Genomic DNA, 18,956 nt, shown 5'->3' with positions numbered 1-18,956 from the left:
ACTCATGACAATTTGGGGATGAAGCCTGGGCAGGACAGGGATCTCAGTGGGGTACAATAACACAGAGTTCACCCTCCACAGCATCCATTTTCTTGATGGGGACTGATCTCTGCAGTGTGGAGGTGAGATGTAATTCCAAAGGATCCTCAGGTCCCATGTGGAGGATAGCATTCCTGAAATCAAGCTCTGTTGAGGGGATTTGCCCATCCTTACATGAAATCCTTACCTGAGATCAGCATCATAGGATGAAGTTTCTGAAACTAATCAACCAGTCCTAAGGGTAAAGCAGCAGTGGGCTTGGGTAGGCAGGTAACTGAAGGCTTGCAGTGGTTGCTATCTGCCACAGCTCTCCCAGAATTTATCTTGGCTGGTGCTAAAGCGTTAATTTTTTTCTGAATGTTTGAGCCAGGGAAACTAGAGGAAGACTGTTCCATATCCCCTAAGTATCTCACAAAACAAGTATGCACCATCTTTTCTTTAGCAACAGGTTTTTAATGCAACATTATACTTACTTTTTATAACAGTGTGGAATGTACCCTATTACCTCCAGGTATCACCTAAGAGAATGTGTTCCTGGTTTGTACAGACGAGAAACACAGGCTGGCTCTGAACTCCAACTCCCCCATTATGGTTTCTGCTATTAATATCTACATGTCCTATAACATACACACAGGCCATTACTTCTTCCAGTTACACATTTCTCTGGTTATGTATGTTCAAAGAAATCTGGCCAATGCCACCAGAACTCATTATCCTAACTAATTTTGTCTCTTATCTCTGTTGCAGTGTCGAGAGGTTTGCAAACTGGAAGCTGAGGTGGATCTGTCAAAGCCACACAAGTCAAGTTAGTTTATGGATACTTTCACGATATGTATTTGAATTGTTGTATTATGGCGTAGATAAGCCCTCTAATCATTGGTTTCACTGTTTATGACCTATGTTGCAAAAATGGTAATTAAAAAGAATTTGTTATAGGAATGGAACTTTTAAAAGCTGCCCTGTAACAACTGAGATAAAGTATATGGCTTATATTGTTAAGTACATTGACTACAGAACTTTAAATAAATAAATAAGTAAGTAAATAGGTTATTGTGTGCCACGTATATGGTAGAGTAGCAGAAGAAGAAGATAGAACTTTAATCTGGTACTTGCTCTCAGCCGCTAGGACATTGTATGCGCAGTTGTGGAAGCAAGAAAAAATATCAAAGAAATGGGATTGGATTATAAAAGTTATGACAAGGAGTGAAATGGACAAATTAACAAGAATATTAAGAGACTATGATTTAGAAGTTTTTAAGACAGAATGGAAAAAGTTTAGAAGATATGTAGAAAAAGAGTGGAAAATAAAAGGACATTGGACAATTTTTGATAATGATTAAGTTTTTAAAAGAAGAAGAATATAAATTTTTGTTTTAATAGTTAAGGGTACCTTTAAATATTTGCATTTTAAGTAAATAACACCGGTGGGGGTCAAGTAACGGGGGGAGGGGTGGGTAGAAAGTAATATATGGAGTAGATAAAAGAAGCTTTTTAAAAAAAGATGTAAGATATAGATTTATTACCATATGTTACCAATAAAATTATTTTAAACAAAAAAAAAGAAACTTGGGGGGTACTTTGGGGAGAGGCACTAGATACTATACTGAAAATTTGGTGCCTCTGCCTCAAAAAACAGCTCCCCCAGAGCCCTCAAAACCTCCAGATCAATTTCCCATTATACCCTATGAGAATCGATCTCCACATAGGGAATAATGAAGTGCTCAACAGATGTTTCCCTCCCACCTCCCACCCCGTTTCTGGCGACTCTGAAGCGAGGGATTGGCCTCTCTACTCATGAGTTGCTGCCAACTTCTTCAAAGTAACACAGACACTCCATCCCAAGAGGAGGTGGAAAGGCACATGGTCCTCTGGGGGTGGGGCTTTCCCTCACCAGCCAGCTGACTGGGGGTGGGAAGGAGCCTGGGAAAGTGGAAGAACCCCTGCTGGGACCTGGGGATTGGCAAGCCTATTGCAGAGGCTAAAGCTGAAAGCAAAGCTGCTAAGAAAATGTGGAATGGATTTTCTTTCAGGCTTCTGGGCAGAGCAGACATGAACAGAAAATCCACACCATGTTTTCCTTGCAACTTTGGCTATGTGTTTTAGCAGAGAAGAACTCAGTTTAACTTCTCAGTATTCCTATGGCCAGCTGAAGCTTCCTGGAGTTGTGTCCTTGCAAATAAAGCATTGATGCTTCGAGCCAGCTTTGTCTCTGCTCAATGGAGTGAGAACTAGTGCCTAGTAAGTACTCTGTTTGGGAACCCACAGCCAAAGGGGGATATTTCACTGGAGAGCCATTGCTAATCTGAGTAGACATGGTGGGGGGAGAAGTTTGCAATGCCTTGCCATTTCAGGTTTTCCCAGGCTGAGAGCATTTTATTTTTTAAAGTTTCTGCTGTGATCCTTGTGCTTTTTCTTGATATTTGGCTGTAACTTGGCAGCATTTCACACACACATACACAAACACATACAGTAACTTTACTATCAGAAAATGAGGGAAGAGAAAAGAGTCCTGGGTCAGAACAGAGTTACCAAGCCCCTGTGAGCTGTGCTAGTTCTATATTCTCCCTCTCCCACTGACTGAGCACAGTTGTGAAGTGGGGGCAGATAATGGGAAACAGCAATTATGCCACCTCCATACAACTGGAGATGCTTGTAAAACAGCAGGGGTGGGGCATTTTAAACTTCTTATACGACCCATACGAGATAAACCAGACTTGGAAATCTTTTATAATAACATTCAAACAGCTGAGTGCATATAAACTACTCCCCCTCAATGGCTTCTCTGGTAAAAACAGGAAATGCATTGTCGAGAAGCTAATAGGGTCAAGGAACTGTGTCTAGGATATGTCCACCGTAAAGAAGTCACTCAATGCTATACCACCCTAGGTATAACATGAAGTGTGTGTGTGTGTGTGGGGGGGATCTTCTATGCAGAGTGAATGTTCATGCAACAGTTTTCAAAATGGATGCAGCAGTTACCTTTCAGATAGTGAGAAACATTTCAAGAGGCCTAGAACCACTGCTGGGGGAGCGGGCAGTGGTGGGCAGAGAGATTAAAACTAAAGTGAGCAGAAAGCATAGGAAAGAAAGATGGCACCCACAGGGTCACCAGTGGGGTGGGGACAGGAGTACAAAATTCCCAGGGTGTGAAGCTAGAATGACAAATGTATTTTAGGGTGGTTTTCTGTTTTGCTTTGCTTTGCTTTTAAATGCAGTTTTACGCTGCAACCAGTAGGTGACAAGGCACGGCAGAGCAGAACAAACAATTCTGACTTCCTGATGTTGGTTGCCACCATATTTTACAAGTAGGGAATCAAACCTGGTTCTCCATATTAGAGTCTGCCACTCTTAACCACTACACCAAACTGAACCAGTGCCAAACCAAAAAGCAGTGGAATTTATCCTTACTTCCTAGGACACTTTCCAGCCATAACAATATTAATTTTGTCATTATCATATTGCTCCTACGCATTATATCGCAAACTTAATGTGGTTGTGAGCCAATCAAGTCATTATATCATTACTGTTCAGAGATGATGGAGAATTACTACAGCTGAAAGACAATTACATGAATGAGGCCAATGCCATGCCAAGTTATTCATGCCCACAATAAACTTTCCTGCCCTCTATTGAATCTGACAAACTTCAATGTGTTTGAAGTCTGTCCTCCTGCCCCAGAACATTCAGATATCAAGACAACCTTTGCAACAATAGTATTTAAGATTTTTTGGTTTAATTAGAACATGCATGTGTTCTTAAATCTGAATGTGACACTTTTCTTCCCTACCAGAATTCATTTTCCTACATATAATGATAGGCATCATTATGACTGCTCTGCAGTAGCCATAATAGCTACTTGAATTTTCTAATTTGGTTGATGGGCAGTTAACATGTGGCTGGGAATTTTTTCACCCTCAGAGGGTAATGTTTATCTTGATTTACCAAGGGATTTGGGGCATAAAAATTTCTGGAAATCAAACGGAGACTTTAAAATAATATATTGTTTATGGACATACATATAATAAATGGTTATGTTTCTGTCTATGCTTTGCTTCCTATGTTTAGAGAGAGACCTTTCACTTGCAGTAAAAGGATCCTGTGAAGGCAGTCACTGTTTTAAGCTGGGCTCTGATGCAATCATCATGCCCCCATGTCCCACCACATTCCATTTTGTCAAGTACAATGAGCCATCGCTGGATGTTATGCTGCCAAAGAAGAAACCACGTTACAATCCTGTATGTTAACTGGGTTTAATAATTATATTTAAAATTATAGCCTAAAAATACAGCGTATTGTGAAACAGGACAATCCTTTTCTTAACTGGAATTATTCCTCCTCCACAGTGTACCTGTTCTTATAAAACCAAACCAGGTGTTCCAGTTGTGATGCTGAATTCACTACCAAAGGGAGAAAAAGTGCCAATAGTGGAGGTGAGTACCGCCATTATCTAGTTTCAATATAAGATAGAGTAGGAAAGGATCATATAACTTTTAGCTGTAACTCCATGTGAACGTCAGAGATGGCCAACTGGTGCCTATGACCCCAAGAAAGCCTGAAAGATCTAGTTATCAATATAATGGTTCTGTACAGGAAAAACTACTTTCTCCTTCTATAGCATTCCACCCCCCCCCCCCCCAAGCATAAGTGATTAGTTTCTCACCTAGTGTTAAACTTAGGCTCTTCTATGAGAATGACCTAAGACATCTCTTAGGAACTATGTGAATGAACTGGTTCTCAGATAACAAAAATATACAAACCCTGGACTTAAGATATTTGCAGTTATAAGTTGTTTATTGTACATTTTATTGTCGAGAAGCTGACACCGAAAAGGAGTGACAGTTAAGGCCATGCCCAAATCAGTCATTACATGGAAGTCTCATTCTTCCTGTACAGAACCATTATATTGATAACTAGATCTTTCAGGCTTTCTTGGGGTCATAGGCACCAGCTGGCCATCTCTGACATGGAGTTACAGCCAATGGAGTTACAGCTAAAAGCTATATGATCCTTTCCTACTCTTCCTTCCTATGGAAGGAAGGCATTTGTTCACAAACTTGCTATCTCTTGTTACCAATTTCAAGGCAAGTCCTTGGGTTCTCCATGAATTACAACTGATCTCAAGACAACAGAGATTAGTTTTGCTACAGGAAATAGCAGCTTCAGAGAACGGACTCTATGGTATACAATACAGCCCTAGGAGAACCAGAAGATGGATCTTCTAAAACTTCAGTTTCTTCTATGATAAACCATATAGACTAGGAGAAAATGATTGTCACCCAGAGGCCAGCTGGAGACTGAGAGAGATAGGACTGTTGTTGGGTAGTATCCTCCTTTGGGCCTTCAGAGTAGATTTTTTCCTCTTAACACTGAAGAAAACCTAGAAAGTGGGTTTTGTTTTTGGTTTAGGATGATTGAAACATAACTGAATAGTAGTCAGATACACTAGCACAAATATTTAGGATCAAAGGGTTAGTATGAAAGTGAGATAGAACCCTGCATGTGATTTAAGGTGGGGGGAAAGGTGAGGATAAGTGATTGAAGGTGGGAAATTTGGATTTTGGTGGAAGGAGGTGACCTCATAGGAAGTGGAGAAGTTTCATCAGCTGGCCTTTGAACTGGATGTCACATTATAGCTCTGACATCACTGCTGAGCTCTCTCCCCATAATCTGCCCTTCATAAATCTCTAGGCTTGCCAATTCCCAGGTCTCAGTGGAGGTTTTTCTGCTTTCCCAGGCTCCTTTCCACTCCCAGTCAGCTGGTTAGCGAGGGGATGCCCCACCCCCACAGCCACCATGTGACTTTCCAGCTCTGGAGGCTTCAGTCTTTGATTGGAAAGTCTTCCTCTTTGGATGGTGTGTCTGTGTTACTTTGAAGAAGTTGGCAGCAACTCATGAGTAGAGAGGCCAATCCCTCTCTTCAGAGTCGCTAAAAACGGCGGTGGGTGGTGGTGGAAGGAAATATCTGCTGGGCACTTCATTATTCCCTATGTGGAGATCAGTTCTCATAAGGTATAATGGGGAATTGATCTGGAGATATCGGGGGCTCTGGGGGAGCTGTTTTTTCAGGTAGAGGCACCAAATTTTCAGTATAGCATCTAGTGCCTCTTCTCAAAATAACCCCCAAGTTTCAAAATGATTGGATCAGGGGGTCCAATTCTATGAGCCCCAAAAGATGGTGCCCCTATTCTTCATTATTTCCTATGGAAGGAAGGCAATTTAAAAGGTGTGCTGTCCCTTTAAATGTAATGGCCAGAACTCCCTTGGAGTTCAATTATGCTTGTTACATCCTTGTTCCTGGCTCCGCTCCCAATGTCTCCTGGCTTCACCCCCAAAGTCTCCAGATATTTCTTGAATTGGACTTGGCAACCCTATAAATCTCTGACCCCAGATCTCCAAGCCATAGATGGCAATCCCAGCTATATCACAGAGGTTGTTACAGATTACTATTTATATGGCTATTACAGTATTCTAGGATATATTTTTGAAGTTTGATTCTTCTTTTTCATTTGTATCTACAAAGAACTTTCAAGTCTTAAGAAGAGCCAGAGGAATATTTGCCTTGGATCATAAAAATGAAAAATGCTTATTTATTTTCTTTCATTTCTATCCCATGTTCCCTGCATAGTGGGCTCAGGGTGTCTTACAAATCATGTGATATTGTGATGGATAAAAATTCAGACAGTGAAAAGAAGTTAGACAGAAAACAAATGAAGTTTGAATGCTGCCTATTTATTTATTTATTATTGTACTGAAATAGCACCTAAATGTTATTTTTACCTAATGTTTTTATATTGTTGTTGTTTTGATCATGAATTGTGAGCCACCCTGAGCCTGCTTCGGTGGGGAGGGTGGGATCTAAATCAACTAAACTAACTAAGTTGCTGATATACCAGTAAAACCCTCTAGGCAGTGTCATGGAATGTTAACAGAGCTGATAGCAGAGGAGGCCAGAGATGGAGGTTTGGATGTCTAGTTGCCCTAGCTGAAAGCCTGGCAGACCAGCTCCATCTTACAGGCCCTGAAGAATTGTAATAAATCCCACAGGGCTAGGCTTTCCAACCCTCCCGCCCTGGCGGGGGACCCCCGGATTTGAACCCTCTTCCCCCGCTGTGCAAAAAAACGGAAGCGGGGGGAGGGAAGGGGGGAACGGCGCAAAGGCCGCGAGTCCGGGTCCTTCAGAGGCTGCTGAGCCCGTCTTAGAGGAGCAGCAGCAAGTTGAAGGCGAGAAGAGGCGGCTCCCCTCCCCTCTGAGGTCAATCAGAGTCTCTGATTGACCTCAGAGGGGAGGGGAGCGGAGCAGGCCGCCGCCGCGCACTGCCGCCGCCGCGAGCGAGTCCTCCGAGTACTGGCCTGCCCCCTCCCCTTCTCTGAATCAGAGAATAACACCTTCACAACAGGTGTTATTCCTATTTGTCTTATAAAGAAAAAAAGGGTAGGTTACATGCTATGACCCATTATAGTACTCCACAAGATGGCTTTTTAATGTGGAATTGTTCACCATGTATCTGGACCAGTTTTTCTTATAGCCATGGGGTGGAATTCTAGCAGGAGCTCCTTTGCATATTAGGCCACATATCCCTGATGTATCCAATCTTCCAAGAGCTTAGAAGGCTCTGTAAACTCTTGGAGGATTGGAAAAATCAGGGGTGTGTGGCCTAATATGTAAAGGAGCTACTGCTAGAATTCCACCTCGGCTTATAGTTATCCAAAAAGAAACGAATGCCCATGTACTGAGAACATTACTGCTAAATATAGAGTTATTTAAGATGTTTGACTTAGCATATAACAGCAGCTACAGTGTGCAGCAATGTATTTATTTATTTTATTTTTATTTATTTACCTTAAATTTCTATCCCGCCCTCTCTGCAAGCAGACTCAGGGTGGCTAACAGTCAGTTCAGACATTTATATTTACAATTTAAAACCAATAAAATACAATGTAAAGTAACTATTGTTCTCTATGGTATCCATAGTATATACATTAAGCCTCAGAGAAGTGGAATGAATAAGATGAAATTCTTCACTCCATCCTCTTGATTCTATTGTTTTCTTTGTACCTTCACATTTCTACATTTACTCCTTAACTTTACAGCTACTGAGTCATTCAGCATTAATAGATTTGCAACTTAGTGTAAACTGGAAAGTACATCCTGTTAGTACATAGTTCTAAATAAGTGTGTGGGATGGAGGTGTCATCCATAATTAGTTTCCTGGTGTTTTAAAAAATTCTGTGTGCAAAGGAAGGTATTTGGGAAGCCAGAAGCACCACCCCAATGCTTGAATGAGTGGAAAGATGTTCTGTTCTAATTGCCTTGTATAATACTTCCTTCCTATTTTTAGGAGAAAAAGTACAATTTGCATGTGACAGTGAATGACTGGTAAGAGCTCTGAATATTCCATCTTGTTGTTTTGTTAGTTACAATGTCAGCTAAGCTAGCCCTTGTTTTGTATATCCTGGTAAATTTTTGTATATGGGTTTTAGACACATCATCATTCACCACAGAATTTGGCAATTTATTTATGGTATTTTTGTGTGCGTGTGTGCGTATACACACACACATCCAACTTGTTCTGAAAGGCAAAAATGGATCACCATATTAGGATAACGGAAGTATTAAAAAAAAGAAAAGAAACCTGAGTGACATAATTTGCCTGCATCGCAACTCCTCCTAGTGGTCTAAATGGGCATGATTGCAGCAACATAAAGGCCTAACATAGGTCCTTCTAAAGTACCTGTTAAATGTTCTTTCCCCTGTCACTTTCAGATAAGTTTGCAAAAAGGAAAGGAAGATGAGGAACATATTCCATTTTGCACCTTCAGTCTATTTAACAAGTTCACAATACATTTTACAAATAGTTGCTATGCAAATATTCTTCAGTTTTTTCACCAGATTAGTGTTCATACTCAGTAATTTCTTTCCCACTAATTTTCTGCACAGTAAAATCCTGTACTTCCCTGTAAGAATAAAAAATACACTAATATGTAATCAGTGTATTTGCCATATGTTAATGTATATGCTGCATTAAATTCTGATCTTGGATCATAATAATAAACTTGATTTTACTATAAAAAACCCATAATATGTTTGTGTATATGTCCCCTTAAGTCATTGTTCCTGCCCAGGGGACCTAGATGTGCGCTTGGGATATGATCTGTGTCCACAGGAGCAAGATTTCTTATGTAAGCGAAAGAGGCATGTGGCTCAGGCTTTGAAGCAAGTGCTCCACTTAAATTACGATTTGAAAGATCATGAGGTATGTGACATATCAGAGTGAATTAACTTTTTTATTACAGGAAAAAGACAAGAAATCTTCTTTTATAATTCCCCTATGGGAAAGCTTTTTCTGTGTTTGAGAAACATAGTTGTTTAGTGCTCAGGAAGATAAGCCTTCACCAGGGAAAGTTCACCACATAATAATAACCTGTTACTATAGACTCAATCGAAATGTGGTTTTGGAGGAGAGTTTTATGGATACCGTGGACTACCAGAAAGTCAAATGTGGGTTCTAGATGAAAGCAAGCCTGAGCTGTTCCTAGAAGTTAAAAGGAATAAACTGAGGCTATCATACTTTGGTCACATTCTGAGAAGACAAGAGTCACCGGAAAAGACAATAATGCTAGGGAAAGTTGAAGGCAAGAGGAAAAAAGGAGACCCAATATGAGATGGATAGACTCAATAAAGGAAGCCATAGCCACCCATTTTTCAAGACCAGAGCAAGGCTGTTAATGATAGGATATTCTGGACAGCATTCATTCATAGGATTGCCCGAAAGAAGGCAGAGATATCACAATGCCATCTAATTATCACCTGGTAGCCTTATTGAATTACAAATCTTTTTACTGCAATCTTAGCAATGAGATTCAAGAAAATAATAAGTGAGCATATAAAACTGTCTCAAACAGGGTATATCCCAGAGAGGAAAATAGAAGATAACATCAGATGTACTTTAGGGATAATTCATCATTGCAATATAACAAATCAGGAAGGGATGATAATTTCCATGGATATGGAAAAGGCCTTCAGTACCTTGAGGAAAAAAACTATTTTATAGATATTTTTGAGTATATAGGTTGTGGAAGCAGATTTTTACATGCAATCTCAACATTGTATAGAAACCCAAAGGCCTTTGTGAAAATAAATAACACATGTTCAGAGGTGTTACAGACAGATAGAAGCACTCATCAGGGATGCCCCTTCTCACCTCTATTATTTGCCTTAGCAATAGAATCGATGGCAGAAGTAATTCAACAAAATAAAAACATAGAAGGAGTGATGATAGGGGAGATAGAACATAAGATTTCTACACTCACTGTCAATGTGGTTATATATATGGCATCACCTCATAGATGATAATAATAATAATAATAATAATAATAATAATAATAATAATAATAATAATAATAATAATAATAATAATAATAATAATAATAATAATTTTTTTTAATTGGCTGAGGAAATTAGTAGTGGTTAGAATTAATTTATTAGGTGGAGTGGGTGAAGGAATAGAATGCGTTTATGTTGCGGCTGTTGATCTGATACAAGTGACCCGGATTTTTTTGAAGATCCTTGATAAGTGATGTCAGGTCAGGGGATTCCAGTGCTCCTGGGGAGGGGAAAGTACAGCGGTGGGAGCAGGCAAAGTTTGAACGGAAGGAGTCTGAGACACAAGAGAGCTCGCTCCCCTTCCAGCCTGTGTCCCATCCCAAGGATAGCAGGTAGGAGGGCCAAGTGGAAATACTCGCCTCCGTCCCTGGTAATGTGCAATGCCAGGTCCATAAATAATAAAACCTCAGTCCTGCAAGATTTTTTATCAGGCAGGATATGGACCTGGCTTGCGTGACGGAGACCTGGGTGCGGGATGGGGAGACAGTTGCTCTCTCCCAAGTGGCCCCACCTGGGTTCTCCGTCCTTCACCAGGCTCGGACTAGTGGGCGGGGGGGAGGGGTGGCTTTTTCATACGGGAGGATTGCTCCTTCAGGAGACTTCCGCCGCCAGAGATCAAGGGTGTGGAGTGTGTGGCCTGGTGTGGGACGCTGGGGAAAGTTTGGCTATCTGGCTGGTGTACCGTCCGCCTAACGCACCGGCCAGTGCCTTACTGTCCCTGATGGAGGCTGTGGCAGGCTGGGCATTGGAGCACCCTCGACTGATAGTCTTGGGCGACTTCAATGTCCATGCCGAGGACGCGACTTCCACTCGGGCGACGGACCTAGTGCTTTCCATGGCAGCACTGGGATTTTCCCAATATATAACAGCGCCCACGCACCAGGCTGGGCACACACTAGACCTGATCTTTGTGGCGGGAGTAGTGGTGGATCAGATATCTGCCGAGGCAGTGCCATGGTCTGACCACCAGGCCTTGAAGGCTTGTGTGAACATGCCACCCCTATCCCGTTTAGGTGGTGAGCAGGTTTTAGCTCGCCCGCGTGGCCAGATGGACCTGTTGCGGCTTCAAATGGCCATGCGGGATCCCTGGCCCTCTGGCGATTCATTAGATGAACTAGTGGAGATCTGGAATGACCAGCTCTCCACGGCCATCGACGAAATCGCTCCCCGACGTCCTCTTCATCCTCGATCACGATCTGCTCCATGGTATACCCTGGAGCTGCGATCAATGAAACGGCGATTAAGACGAATAGAGAGACAATGGCAACATACTCGCGACGAAGCTACGAGAACATCATATAGGTCATTTATGCGGACCTATGAGATGGCAGTTCAGGCTGCAAAGAAGGCTTACTTTGCGTCCAGAATTGCATCTGCGACCTCGCGCCCAGCACAATTGTTTAGCATAATTCAGTCATTAACAAATTTGCCGCAGGGCAAACAAAATATTAGAGAATTGGAAATTGGCTGTGAGGCTTTTGCGAGTTTTTTCGCAGATAAGGTCTCGTTGCTCCGACGCGACTTACCTGCCATAATTGATACAGTAGAAGAACTTGAGGCACCAAGTGTGTCTTTTGGTCCAATTTTGGATTCTTTCACTCCACTCAGCCTGGAGGAGGTCGACAGGATCCTTGTAGCTGTGCACCCTACGACTTGTAGGTTGGACCCGTGCCTGTCTTGGCTTATAAAAGCGAGCCAGACGTGGCTGCATGAACCACTACAAGGTATTGTCAACAGGTCCCTAGTAGAAGGGATCTTTCCCATGCCTCTTAAAGAGGCAGTGGTCTGCCCTCTCTTAAAAAAACCATCAGCGGACCCGGCCGTATTGGCGAACTATCAGCCGGTATCGAACCTTCCCTTTTTGGGTAAGGTTATAGAGCGGGCGGTGGCAATTCAGCTACAGGGGTTCCTGGAGGACACTTCCGCACTGGATCCATTCCAGTCTGGCTTTCGGCCAGGTCACGGGACAGAGACAGTTCTGGTCGCCCTCATAGATGACCTCATGCGACATCTGGATCAGGGCGGCTCAGCGGTGCTGTTGTTATTAGATCTGTCAGCCGCGTTCGATACGGTTGACCATCAGCTACTGACTAGCCGCCTTGCCGATGCGGGGATTCAGGGATCCGCCTCACAGTGGCTGACCTCCTTTCTCCAAGATCGGGGACAAAGGGTGGTGATCGGGGAGGAAGTATCCCAGAGGCACTCTCTTAGTTGTGGGGTGCCACAGGGAGCGGTTCTATCCCCGATGCTATTTAATATCTATATGCGCCCCCTTGCCCAGATTGTCAGGAGGTATGGATTGGGTTGTCATCAATATGCGGATGACACCCAGCTTTATCTATTGATGGGTGGCCAGTCCGACTGTACCCCGGAAAATCTAGACCTGGCTCTACAAGCCGTGGCATCTTGGCTCAGGCTGAGTCGACTGAAACTGAATCCAACAAAGACGGAGGTTCTCCCTGAGTCGGGGTGGTCCAAGGGGAGAGATCCATCTGCCGACTCTTGACGGGGTGCCATTAACACCGGTCCCTAAGGTCAGGAGTTTAGGCGTGGTCCTTGAGTCCTCCCTTACAATGGAGGCCCAAGTAGCAGCCACTGTTAGATCTGCCTTTTTTCATCTTCGGCGGGCATGGCAGCTGGCTCCTTTTCTGGAGCACAACGATTTAGCGATGGTAATCCATGCTACGGTCACCTCAAGAATAGACTACTGTAATGCTGTCTACATGGGGCTACCCTTGACGCAAACCCGGAGACTATAGCTAGTGCAGAATGCTGCGGCACGGCTGTTAATGAGGCTGCCACGATGGGAGCACATTCAGCCAGTGCTGAAAGAACTGCACTGGCTACCTGTTGTGTTCCGAGTTCGCTTCAAGGTGTTGGTATTGACCTTTAAAGCCCTTTATGGTCAGGGACCTGCATATCTATGGGACCGCCTTTCTCCGCATATCCCCCAGAGAGCACTGCATTCAGGGGCAAAAAACCTACTCTCGGTCCCCGGACCAAAAGAAGCCAGGCTATGCGTGACAAGATCTAGGGCTTTTTCGGTGGCAGCACCAGAGCTTTGGAATGCTCTTCCAGAAGCCATGCGGGCCCTGCGGGATCTGTCTGCATTCCGCAGGGCCTGTAAGACCGAGTTGTTCAAGCAGGCCTTCGAGGCTTGACGAAGACGGCTGCCACCGGACATCACACAGAACGCCGGTGTTCACGGCTTGGAATTCTAATGCCGCTATAATGTATTCAGCACTATATAATGGTTTTAATAATCTCGAATTGTAATACGTTTTTAGACTGAAAATGTATATTATGGTTTTATATATTTTATTTGTTTAATTGTGTAGATACTGTGAGCCGCCCTGAGTCCGCTTGCGGAGAGGGCGGGATATAAATCAAATTTAATAAATAAATAAATAAATAAATAGATAGATAGCTCATGAATAGCCCTTTAGCAAAATTTACAACTATTTGCCCAAATATCCACATTAAAAATGAATGCACAAAGAACTATATTAGATCCCATAAATGTACATAGAAATATGATAAAGGTAATAAGAGACCAATTACCATTTTCTTTGGTCCAAAAATTGGAAATATTTGGAAGTTTATATGACTAAGCACATGGATGAAATCATTAAAAATTTTGAATTTTGGTAAATTAAAAAAAGAAATTTTGCAACAATTAGATAAATGGAATAAACTAATTTTAATATGGCCAGAGAGAATTTCTGCCATAAAGAGTTTTGTTATCCCTAAATTCTTATATTTGTTTTGTACCTTACCAATTGAAATTTCTGATTCGAAACTACAAGAATGGCAATAATTAATCAATAAATTTTCCACTTTATATAAACCTTACCAGGAGGGAGGCCTTCAAATCCCAAATTTAAAGGCATATTATATAACAGCCAAATTTACACAATTAGTTAGGTAACTAAACCCAAAAGCAAAAGAGAAATATGCAGAACCATTAACAATTGCTAGAAATATTTGGACAAAACCAAAGTTAAGCTCCTATTGTACACCAGCAAATACTTTTTTATCAAATATGATAATGGGACAAATATAGAAAAAAATTAGATCATACAATATCACCATTATCTTCCATGGTAAATCAAATTTGGTTTCCACCTGGGTTGTATCCAATGTTCCCTCTAAGTCTTGTAAGCAAAAATTCTACATTGTGAGTGACTGGCATTAAAGTTGTGAGCTACTGCATAAATTGTTGTGCTCTGGCATTATCTTTCCTGAGCTAAGACAAAAATGTGTGAGCTGAAGGCTAAAAATCTGTGAGCTAGCTCACGCTAACTCATCCTAGAGGGAACACTGGTTGTATCATAGTCCTTTTTCAAGAATCGGCAGAGAAAGATCTTGACAGACCCACAGATTGGTATAAACAAGGAAAGATTATAGATAAAAGAGTAGCAGAGGAGAAATTAGGTAAACCTATCCCTTGGTTACAATACTTTCAAGTAAGAAATCTAATTCAACCCTAATTACATCTGGGATATTTGAAAGATCATTAACAAAATTTGAAGAGATAATAAAAAGAACCAAATAAACATAGGAAGTGTATAGTATCAAAAAATTGTAAAATAATAATATAAATTTTGTATCCCAAACCTCCAACATATATAAAGAATTGGCAAAAATAATTTATGATGGAAAAAATTGAGATAGATTGGACTAAATCTTGGATTTTGCCCTCAAATACATCCAAAATTGCAACAATAAAATGTCAGTATTATAAAATGATATCTTATCAAAGATTTCAGGTTTTCACGGCTGGTAACATCGTTAGCGTTTGTAGAATCTTTCAGGATCAAGTGCCATGTTCTACTGGAGAAAGTTTTCCTTCCAGACGTTTCGTTCTCAGCTGTGGAGAACATCCTCAGTGGTGTTGCAGCCGGAGCAGGCACTCAGACCTTCTTTGCTGCTGTGCATTGAGTGGGGCCAGGGCTGCTGGAGAGCTGCTATTTCTAGGCTGGAGGGGGTGTGATGAAAGGGCAATTGGTTTGTGGATGTGCCCATTGTTTGGTGGGGCTTCCTGGAAGGGTAGTGATAAGGAAACTGGCTGTTGAATGTGACCATTGTTCTGTGTTAATTGCTGGGAAGGTTGGAAGGAGTTTGAAGATAAGGAAGATGGTTGTTGACTGTGCTAATTGTTCTGTGGAATTTGCTGGTTGTTCTGAGACTTTCTGCAATTTATAGTCTGTAGGGTGTTTTGCAGAGCTGGGTACCAAGATTGGTGGATGAAAATGCCTTCTTCCTTTCTGTTAAAATTCTGCTGGTGTTTGTAAATCTCAATAGCTTCTCTGTTCAGGCGGGTATGATAATGTGAGACCGTAGAAAGGACTTCAGTTCTTTCAAAGTGGATGACGTGGTCTCCTTCTTGAAGTGCATGTTCAGCTACAGCTGATTTTTCTGGCTGAAACAAGCGACAGTGTCTCTTGTGTTCGGTGAGGTGGGTGTTGATACTGCGTTGGGTAGTGCCAATGTAGACTGCACCACAGGAGCAGGGTATTTTGTAGACTCCAGGGGTTGAAAGTGGATCTCTCATATCTTTGGCTGAGCGCAGCATGTGGCAGATCTGTTGTGTGGGCTTGAAGACTGTCTCCGCAGCTGAGAACGAAACGTCTGGAAGGAAAACTTTCTCCAGTAGAACACGGCACTTGATCCCGAAATATTCTACAAACCCTAAAAATTATATCTAACTGGTATCTAATGCCAGATAGATTATATAAAACTACTGGGACAAATTGCTGGAAGAAATGTTACTCATTAGGAACAGCATTCCATGTGTGGTGGTCATGTCCATATATTCAAAGGTTTTTTTGGGGAAGTATATGAAATAGTGAAGGAAATTGTTATGATTTCACTTTTGAGCTATTAGTAGTACATATTTGTCCTCAAATGTCTCCCAAAAAAGAGAAAACAATTTAATATCAAGTATGTTTGTGGTGGCCAAATTAGTTATTGCCAAAACTGGAAAGCTCAATCAGCTTCAACAAGGGAGCAATGGTATGAAAAATTGTGGCATTTCTATATAATGGGTAAAACTTTGAATAATCCCTTTTTTGATGACAAGGATCTGAAACAAAAAACCGAGGATTTTGACAAGTTATCTTCTATCTTAAAGAAAAGTGTTTATACCAGATAGAAGATTCTCAATAATTCGTAAATAAATGTGACAGCCCAATAGAGATTGTAGCACTGAAGTAATTTAAGGTATAAATATCTTTAATGGATATGTTGTCTTTCTGTTTCTATAATGGAATTCTATAATAGAAATATGAAATTAAATTTATCTTATTCCCTTTGCTTTCTACATATGATATATGACAAAATTTGATATATAATGTAGGTATATAAAATTTAATTGTGGTTAATAATTTTTTTTAAAAAAAATTAATTCATAGGATTCCCATAAGTCAGAAGTGACTTGATGGCACTTAACATACACACATTATAAAAGGTTATGTAATGACAGTGTGCCATGAGGTTCAGTTACTGTGATCACCTTCATGGGGTCCTTTTCAAACTCTGGGATGTGACTCTTCCAGGTGGGTGAGTCACAAGATTAAAAAGCTTCAGTTGGGACAGTGGGAAAAAGAGAAGACAGTGTGGAGCTGCTACATTCCTTCCTGCTTCCCTATTCATTCCTAACCACCCATGGTGCAGGAGGTAATGGGCATAATGTATACCCATTGGCTTCTGGACCATATGTTACAGATTCCTAACCTAACCAATTATTTTGAACGTTAAAGATTAACCCATCACCTTTAGATCTAACAGTTATGGTTCTGTTTCCTAAGCAACCAAAGGGGCTGGAGCATCAAGGGGACTGAGAACAGGTATATGTATGACATGGAAATTGTCCATTCAGAACAGCTGCATTTTTATATTCAGCATTTCGTAAAGTTGCCAATCCCCAGGTGGGGGCAGGGGATTCCCTGGTTTGGAGGCCCTCTCCCCACTTTAGGGTCATCAGAAAACCAGGGGGGGGGTGGATATGTTTGCTTGGCACTCCATTATTCCTTATGGAGACCGATTCCCATAGGGTATAATAGAGAATTGTTCCACAGGTATCTGGGGCTCTGGGGGAGCTGTTTTTTTGAAGTAGAGTGTAATGTACTCGGAGATGAGATGTGTTGAAGGCAACGTGCTTTATTGGATGGTACATTACAGAACTGGAACACGCGAGCCGGGCCCCGCTTTATATACATTCATCCCGGAACAGCCCCCCAGCTGGCCTGCCCAATCCTGGCCAGTCAAAGTTCCCGCCACTGATCTTGATAGGCGGAGTCTTTCCCGCGCTGTGCTGGGTGACTGTGGGACTTCCCCTGGTCGCCCTTACTTGCGGGACCGCATGGTGCTTTGTTTAAGCACAAGACACTACACTCCTCCCCCCCTAGTCTAAGATACATAGTCCTGCAGATAGGCTGGCGCCCTGCGTTCCTGGGTCGATCGCCGCAGGGTTGCTTGTGGTGCGGACGCGGGCTCCAGGCAGGGGGCCGCCTCTTGGGGATTCTCCGTTAGTTGCTGCCGGGTCAGCTCTGGTGGCCGTTCAGTATCGGCCGGCCTCGGGGACCCGTATGTCGGCAGGCTTGGTGCTGGCGGGGCCGCTTCTGGGGTTTCCGATGCTGGTTCTCTCTCGCTCGGCGCTCCCCCTGCCTCGGGTGGTTCCTCTGGCAAGGTGCGGCGGCGCAGCTGATCGATGTGCCTCCTCAGCACCTGGCCCCCCTCGGTCGCTACCTCGTATGATCTGGACCCCGTCACCCTCAGTACCCGGCCGGCTACCCAATCTGGGCCGCTTGCGAAGTTCTTCGCATAGACTGGATCGCCCGGGAAGACCCCTCGCACCGCTTCCCTGATCTCTGGGGAACCGCGGACGTCTGTGGCTCGGTCCGTGTGCAGCCTGTCCAGCCGGGTAGTCAATTTCCTCCCCATTAGCAGCTCAGTGGGACTGGACCCTGTTGTTGGCTTGCGCTAGGTCCAGCTTCCCAAAAACCCGGGACCCTGCTAGGGCTGCTAGGACGTGGCTGACCACCGGGACTGGGTAGGGGTTGTCCTGGAGAGCTTTGTTTATCGTGCACTTGTAGTCAGTGCAGATCCTCACGTCCCCATTGGGTTTAACCGGCGTTACTATGGGGGTCTCCCATGCCGCATACGCCACGGGTTCTATAACCCCCTGGGCTGTGAGGCAGTCCAGTTCCGCCTCTATCTTGGGCTTTAAGGCGAACGGGACGTGCCTCGCCTTGAGCCGGATAGGCCTGACCATGGGATTGATTGGTAGGGTGATGGGCCGACCCATGTAACTGCTGGAAACTCCCGGCAGACCTCTTCGAAATTACTGGTCTGCACGTGTCCCACCCCCACCAGCTGGATCCCCAGTGGTTGGAACCAGGCCAGCCCCAATAGGGTGGTAAATTTAAGCTTGACCACCAGGATGTCTAGGGGCCCCTTGAAGTCCCCTCGTTCTACTCTCACCCGGGCCCATCCCACAATGTGTACTGGGTTCTTTTGAACGTCCCTCAGT

General features: G+C 43.0%; 1 protein-coding gene across 1 annotated transcript in view; it reads left to right on the top strand.

The window, feature by feature from the left end:
• The window catches only part of LOC132589608 (cytosolic phospholipase A2 epsilon-like), an 85,076-nt gene that overhangs the window by 38,705 nt on the left and 27,415 nt on the right, over window positions 1-18,956 (top strand). The window contains exons 8-12 of the mRNA XM_060262359.1: window positions 787-844; window positions 4,105-4,274; window positions 4,383-4,469; window positions 8,379-8,416; window positions 9,146-9,293. Coding sequence (XP_060118342.1) covers window positions 787-844; window positions 4,105-4,274; window positions 4,383-4,469; window positions 8,379-8,416; window positions 9,146-9,293 — 501 coding nt within the window. The remainder of the gene's footprint in view (window positions 1-786; window positions 845-4,104; window positions 4,275-4,382; window positions 4,470-8,378; window positions 8,417-9,145; window positions 9,294-18,956) is intronic.

Source organism: Heteronotia binoei, chromosome 21 (assembly GCF_032191835.1).
Source record: "Heteronotia binoei isolate CCM8104 ecotype False Entrance Well chromosome 21, APGP_CSIRO_Hbin_v1, whole genome shotgun sequence".
In the NCBI taxonomy this organism is placed as follows: Eukaryota; Metazoa; Chordata; class Lepidosauria; order Squamata; family Gekkonidae; genus Heteronotia; species Heteronotia binoei.
Note: the sequence above shows the minus strand (reverse complement) of the source record. Positions and strands in the feature narration are given on the sequence as shown.